This window comes from Labrus bergylta, chromosome 1, assembly GCF_963930695.1.
Source record: "Labrus bergylta chromosome 1, fLabBer1.1, whole genome shotgun sequence".
In the NCBI taxonomy this organism is placed as follows: Eukaryota; Metazoa; Chordata; class Actinopteri; order Labriformes; family Labridae; genus Labrus; species Labrus bergylta.
The window spans coordinates 2,269,916-2,277,277 of NC_089195.1; the positions used below are offsets into that span (position 1 = coordinate 2,269,916).

The window sequence follows — 7,362 nt, forward strand, 5'->3', positions numbered from 1 at the left end:
CCACCCAGAAATCTATTTGAACAAGCAATGCATGATATAGAATAGAATAGAATATAATAGATTTACCTTATTGATCCCAAACTGGGAAATTGTGGTGTTACAGCAGCATGTTATCAGAGCAAATAAAACAATATAAGAATAGATACATAAAAAAAGCACTTAAAATATAAAAAAAATAAGAATAAGAAGAGATTTATACATTAAGGATTTAACTTAACATTCTTACTGGTTAAAAAAAAAGAAAATTAAATACAACATTTATTCAGGCTTGTCAACTGAATGTAAAAATACTTGCTGGAGGTAAGAGATGTAAGTTTACAAAAACAGTGATGACAGTGGTAAGTATGTAATAACAATATAGAGGGTTCTATGAATGGATGTGTAACTTTCAAACATTTCATTTTATTCCACTTCTTTCATGGTTAATTAAGTTTTAGTATTCAGGTTAATGAAAGCCAAATCACCCTTCAAAATAAGTTGATGCAAAATGGAACATGGTGGGACTGCCAAATGTTCATCTAGAGAGGGTAGTTAGATCCACTTCATAATCAGCAAATCAAAACTAAGCTACTATCACTAATAAATGAATACATGTGGAGATGGGTTCTCGGGCTCTGGTCAGCAGGTAAGTATGTGACCTGTGACCTTTGCTCATAGCTCCTTGAATCCTCTTGGTGTTCAAGGGAAATAGTGATTTTAGTGTGTATCTTTTCAGAGTCAGCAAACAAAAGAATTACATTCCTACACTGTCTCTTGATTAGTTCCACTTTCACCAAATATTCACAACATGAAGAAAACAGAAAACATGAAAAGAAGAAAATGTCAAACAAAAAAAATCAGCTTCCTCTCCTCCCTCAGTTATTTCCTCCCCTGAGTCTAGAGACAGACTTCTACCAATCGCCTTCTGAATGTTGCACCAATGTGACACTGGCATTTGCACACATTATCCCCCTGCCCCTGCCCCCACACACACACACACACACACACACACACACACACACACACACACACACACACACACACACACACACACACACACACACACACACACACACACACACACACACACACACACACACACACACACACACACACACACACACACACACACACACACACACACACACACACACACACACACACACACACACACACACACACACACACACACACACACACACACACACACACACACACACACACACACACACACACACACACACACAATGAAAGAACAAAAAAAATACACATTTAAGGGGATTTAGGATTTAGTTCTCTTTAAATAAACCAATAATAAGGCAAGGTGAAACATATCTCAGTTGTTGTGACAATGACTTGAGATAGTTTTACCAACCCGTGCATTGTTACAGTCTCATTAAAACTCTTCTTTCAGTGGTTACAAACATCAGTTCATGTTCAAGCAAGAGCACAAGAGCAAAAACACAGCTTTCATATTCCACCATTTAGCATGACCATATTGCTGTTTCTAAAATTTTGACACAATGGGACCAAATGTTGCTGTTTATTCTTGTCTGTGAACTACTAATATCATAAGGATATAAGGTTAACAAACCTCTGATATGTTATGGGATTATGTAAATTGCAAAGATTTAAAGATATTAAAATACCACATGTGATGGGATATTTTTTTCAAAAACACAATCCGGAAATGTCTGTGGATATCAGCTCAAGTAAGCCCCGGACTTCTGTATGAAGATACGAAACATATATTTACAAACTACAGACTTACAGATGAGCAACTATAAATAGATTGCATGACAGTTATTTATACACCCTGTTGTTTTTCAAATGTCCAGTTTCTTTGATACATGATAACTTCCAAGTTGAAATGTTTTTCCTGTTATCTTATATACATGACTTTGTACTGAGAAACATAGACGTGCCTGAAAAAGCAGCTTAAGTCAGTTTCTCAGTCATTAAACCAAAATGTAACGGCCATTGTGTCACATTGTCATTTCACAGTCTCTTCAAGGCTCAAACAATCTCATACTGATTGTGCAGCACAGCTATTAGTTATGCTTAACTGTAAAGCACAGGATGGGATTACAGCCACAGCCAGTTCTGTGAAACCAAATGTCAAAAAACGGAAGTAAATTTGGACCAGAACTTCCACTAAATACACTTTCACAGTCTTTTTATTTGTCAGATATGTAAACAATGAAATCAAACATTTACACAACATTTCCAGTATTACATCTCGTTTCTTTAAAAATGTAGGGCTATATATGAAAGTATAGTAAAACTGCATTTCTGATCTTTGGTCAAAAGTGAACATCGCAAATAATATTCACTCACACACACACACACACACACACACACACACACACACACACACACACACACACACACACACACACACACACACACACACACACACACACACACACACACACACACACACACACACACACACACACACACACACACACACACACACACACACACACACACACACACACACACACACACACACACACACACACAATCACAATCACAATCACAGTAAAAACTCACATTCTGCCATCTGAAAGTCCTCTTTGTCTCAGCAGCATGTCCACTGCTCCTTCTCTGCCCGTTTCCTGCTCACGTTAAAGGACTTGTTGCACGCTGTGGCGTTCGCTCCTGAAACTTTCTTCTGCCTCTTTAACTTGGCGCCGAGAGCAACAACGATGTCCTCCAGCTTGTCCTGCTGATAAGGCACCTCCCCTTTACCCTGTCGAACCGTCACACATTTGTCTGGTGGGTTTTTGGCAGAAGTCTCAAAAAACAACATGCCATTGGCCTTGGCGTAACTCATTGCCAGCTCCTGGTTGACCTGGCCCTCGGTCCTCCGGGGGTCACGGAGGTCACTCTTATTACCCACCAGGAACCTGAGAGGAAGTCACACAGCGGGGACAGACAAATGAGAGAGGCTGAGCTGGAACAGACTGGTACAAACAGAGTGTTGGTGTAGTTACCTGGGGATGTCATGTCCGAGGGAGTTCTGCCTGCACTCCTCCACCCAGGCAGTCAGGCCGTTGAAGCTGGCAGGGCGGATCACGTCGTATATGAAGAGCACAGCATGGACGTTGCGATAGTAGTGTTGCACCATGGACTTACGGAAACGCTCCTGTCCTGCTGTGTCCCACAGCTGGAGCTGGAGGGGAGAGGGCATAGGACACAAAACATAAGAACAACCCTTTTCACACATACAGAAATCTCCTGAAAAACTCTGGAGATTTGTCTACCCGGAGGTTCTTTAGGCTATGTGTGAATGCAAACAGACACAGTTTTCACGCAGACTTTACCTGGAGTTTCTCCTCCAGACCTCTAGTATTTTATCTACAGAATATCCAAGTGAGCTGATGTCTGAACGCGGCAGAATATACTCTGGAGATTTCAACTCGAGCCAATAGAAAGAGAATGACGTTTATATATAGTGACTGTTTAAAGTGTCTGCACGCGACCACTACGATCTCTGTGCTATAATTAAACGTCTGCATTCTGTTTTCTGTTCGTCAGTATGTTGTTCTCCTCTCTTTTGTGGATGTTGTCATTCCATTGGATTACACATAGCATTGATATAAAGACAAATATTCTCATTATAACGTCGTGTAGCAGACCACCAGACAGGGAAAGTCCCCTGCTGTGAGGAGCATATGTGAACGGCTAGGTCGGGAGAATCTCCGGAGAAGTCCTCCTGTAAATATCTAGATATTATCTGGAGTGCATATGTGAAAACGGCTAAAGAGGAAGCTAATGAGTAGGAAGGCACGGAAAGGAATAGAAAACATGTTGTGAAATACCACAAAACAGGCACAAAAAACACCACATGCAGAGCATGGCAATGAGTCATCACAGAGAGGGAACATGTTCTGATGGTTAGAAAGTCTGATCTATCTGTTGGGCTTTGTCAGAATGTCACTCTAAAACCCTCTTTTAGAAAAGTTCTAAATAAACTGTTTGGACTGAGATTTAACTTGTATGGCAAGAGAGACAGTGGACATGAGACCTGAACTGTTTACCTTCAGACTTTTACTGAGACTTGAATGATTTATGTCATGTCTTAAAACTTGCCATGATAGAGCTGAGAATTGGTTTGGACTAACACTTTACTTCATTGATTTGAGACTTGGCTTGAGACCTGACTCACAACATTACCCAACTGTCTCATGACTGGTCTTGAAACATGGCAGACTTGCGACTCGGTTTGGACTAACAACTTTCTGAAGAGACTTGAGACTTGGTTCAAGCCTTGACTTCACTTACTTTAAACTTGATTCACAACTTAACCCACTTGTCTCATGACTTGTCTTGAAACATGTTATGATAGACTTGTGACTTGGTTTAACCTGAGTTTTGACAGGAGACATAGCTGACATTACCTATTTGGACCTGACTCGATAAACCTTGAATTAAATTGAAAACGTGTAAAGATTGATTAAAAACTAGTCGTTGTGGACAGGATTATTTACGATAGGGACTTCTCTTGAGTCTTAAAATGACTTGACCTGGTAGAGAGGAGACATGGTCGACAAAACTTTGAGTTTAGGACTTTACGAGATTGACTTGAGACTTGTTGGGACATACTGTACACTTGGTTTGAGGCTTAACTTTTTTTTTTTAAGCCTAGGACCTGGACTGACCTTTAACCTGATAAGATGAGACCAATTGAGAACTTATATTGACAGACTTGAAACTTAGACTTTTCACAGTCTGACCGTAAGTGACCTATGACTTTTCTTAAAGCTTTTCTTTGTTGACTTGTGTTGGGACTCATGTTTGGTGACTTGAGACTTGGTTTGGTAAAATGATACTGAGTTTGATGAACTCAGGGCAACATCCACAAACAATTGAGGTACATGAGATGTTTCTTTGACAGGCACAATGACACAAAACTGAACACAAAGCTCATAACCAGCTCCAGTTCTAAACAACTACCCCTCACACCCAGCAAATTAAAAGACAACAGTCAGTTGTATTTACAAGATGGTGATAAATTAAAAATGTTCACACCTTAACTGCAGGGTACCAAAATCAGACCTGAATTTATATCTATTTTCTTTAATGAAGCATGTAATGTTCAGAGTGATTTACAAGCAGCATTAGCTGTGCATTAGGTCTGCTGATTGTGTGAAATCCAGAGAATTCTCAGTCATTGGTTTTATGGGACAAATAACTCATTCAGCCCAGCTACACTGCAGGACTCTACCAAAGAGCCTCAGGGGATATTTAAGGCTAACAATGCTGGATAAAATACAATAATGTCACATTTAAAACGTACACTTACATCACCTGATTGAATCTAACACACATTTATGATGACCTTTCTCACACATTGCCAGTGAGCAGCTCTGATTTTAACAGATTTTTGGAAAGTGATTTAGGTTACATGCAACCTCAAAAAGCTAACATCATTTACATTTCAGTTTGTTAAACATTTGAAAACAACACCGGATTGAAGATCACCACTGTGCGTTAAAGTGGCACGTTGAGTTGAACCAGAGGTTTGCTGTAGTTGAATGTTTTTACTTCAAGTGATGCACTAAGTTTGTCACTTACCTTGATTTTCTCTCCGTCGACATCCAGGACTTTCTCGCGGAAGTCCACCCCGATGGTAGCCTCCACTCTGCTGGGGAACTCCCCGGCACAGAGTCGGTGTGTGAGGCAGGTCTTCCCCACCCCGGAGTCTCCGATCACCAGAACTTTAAAGGTGCGGGAGCGATTCAGCAGCGAGGACACGCTGCTCATAGAGTTTGACAACTCAAGAGATGACTCCATTTACAGGTCAAGAAATTTACAGGTCAAGAAAAAGAACAATCCTGTAGGAAAAAATGTTTTAGTTGATCCCAAAGACAAATAGTAGAGATGTAAGGTCGCTTGTTCCTAGAAAAAAAATATTTTAATGTTTAAGTTTCCGATAAATAACTCACTGAAAAGTATTCCCTCGTTAAGTAAGCTGAATGAGAGGAGAAGTGTGTAGGGTTTGCCTCTCTGCTTCAGTTGGCAGCGTGGTGATTACTGGAGTGTGAGGGTGGAGAGTTGATCATATGACAAGCAGGCATCAGCATATGGCTTTGCTTTGGTTCGGGTGGATTCCTCTGCAAATATTTAAGGGATCGGTTACTTAAGAAAATGAACACAATTGTTTTAATAAAGGTCCCTGAACATTTAGTAACATCTCACTAAATGAAAAAAAAACTAAATTCTCGTCCATTTTTGTAATCGCGGAATTTCAAAAACACGTAGAGACCCTCCAGCCCTTAATACATCACAGATAGAGTCACAGGTAGGCCTAAAGTCATTCGAGATTAATTTACATCCTTTAGTATTTGTTTTGTGTCTCTGGTTATTTTGCACTTTTTTGTAATTTTTGACCCTAGTGATGGTTTTTCTTCTATGATGTTTTGTGACTACCTATATGGATGCCTTACTTTTCTTTTCGCATTATTGCTTTTTTTCCGGTCCAGCAACCGACCTGTGCCTGATATGTCCTGTCAGTAACCCATTTATGCCAACTTCTCACTTCAACCCTGCAACAGCTCCTACTACTCAATTTCCCTGAGAGCAACATGCTGCTGCCCCCTACAGGATTTACTTTACACTCTTGTATTTCACTTTAAAATCCTGCTGGACCCACTGTCCATTAAAGTCACTTCTCCGTAAGATGTATCCCCATTCAAGCTCGTAGTTAAAACCACGTTTGTCTCAACATCAACTATGTGTTGTTAGTCCAGGGAGAATTTCTTCATCCCAATTCAGGAGTCAAAATCTCTCCAGAGTCCTTTTTGTTTTTGATCAAAAACTTTGGTGAGACGCTTTTAACAAGAATATCCAGCAACCTATCTATTAATTACTGATGTGAAAAAAACGAAACTACAGCCTTGTAATGTAAAACAATGTCTGAGTAATTTTAGAAAGAGCGAGGGTTATTTACACATTGAGAAACTGAAAAATCACAATCAAGATTTTTGATTTTTTTTTTGTGTTTAAATTGTAGTAAATAGAGTTTAATGTCAAACTCATCAAGGGTTCTACTTTGCATTCATGTCATGTTGGAATAACTTCAAAAATGACTTCTGGACTTGGAAAGTTTATGTATATGATCATTCAAGTCTGAACACCAACTAGAAAAGTCTATAAAAATGTGACCACCATAACTTGTGACATGTGACATGTTTTCAATAACATGGTCAGGGTATGATAAGTTTTGCTTTGATTAAGTGTTGCAATCCATGTGGAGACCCAGATTAGTGGTGAAGAAATACAATAATGATCATTAGTGTTTACGTTCCCACATTGAACAGGCCCAAACTGAGCAGCATCTCACATCTGAACCAAAGACACAAGTAGATACCAACC

At 39.6% G+C, this 7,362-nt stretch overlaps 1 protein-coding gene across 1 annotated transcript; it reads right to left on the reverse strand.

The window, feature by feature from the left end:
- Nucleotides 1-2,138: 2,138 nt before the first annotated feature.
- Nucleotides 2,139-5,790, reverse strand: LOC109998814 (ras-related protein Rab-33B-like). The gene is made up of 3 exons (XM_029281146.2): nt 5,563-5,790; nt 2,979-3,157; nt 2,139-2,891 (listed from the first exon to the last, which is right to left on the reverse strand). The coding sequence occupies exons 1-3, from the start codon at nt 5,779-5,781 to the stop codon at nt 2,564-2,566; spliced, it is 726 nt and encodes a 241-aa protein (XP_029136979.1). The 5' UTR covers nt 5,782-5,790; the 3' UTR covers nt 2,139-2,563.
- Between the last annotated feature and the right edge of the window lie 1,572 nt (nt 5,791-7,362).

What these genes read in the sequence shown, in the direction of transcription:
- LOC109998814 (XM_029281146.2), bottom strand. Translation starts at nt 5,781, where the DNA reads ATGGAGTCATCTCTTGAGTTGTCAAACTCTATGAGCAGCGTGTCCTCG. An exon ending in TCGACGGAGAGAAAATCAAG is followed by an intron (nt 3,158 to 5,562) that starts GTAAGTGACAAA and finishes TCTCCCCTCCAG; the next exon opens with CTCCAGCTGTGGGACACAGC. An exon ending in CTCGGACATGACATCCCCAG is followed by an intron (nt 2,892 to 2,978) that starts GTAACTACACCA and finishes ACTTCCTCTCAG; the next exon opens with GTTCCTGGTGGGTAATAAGA.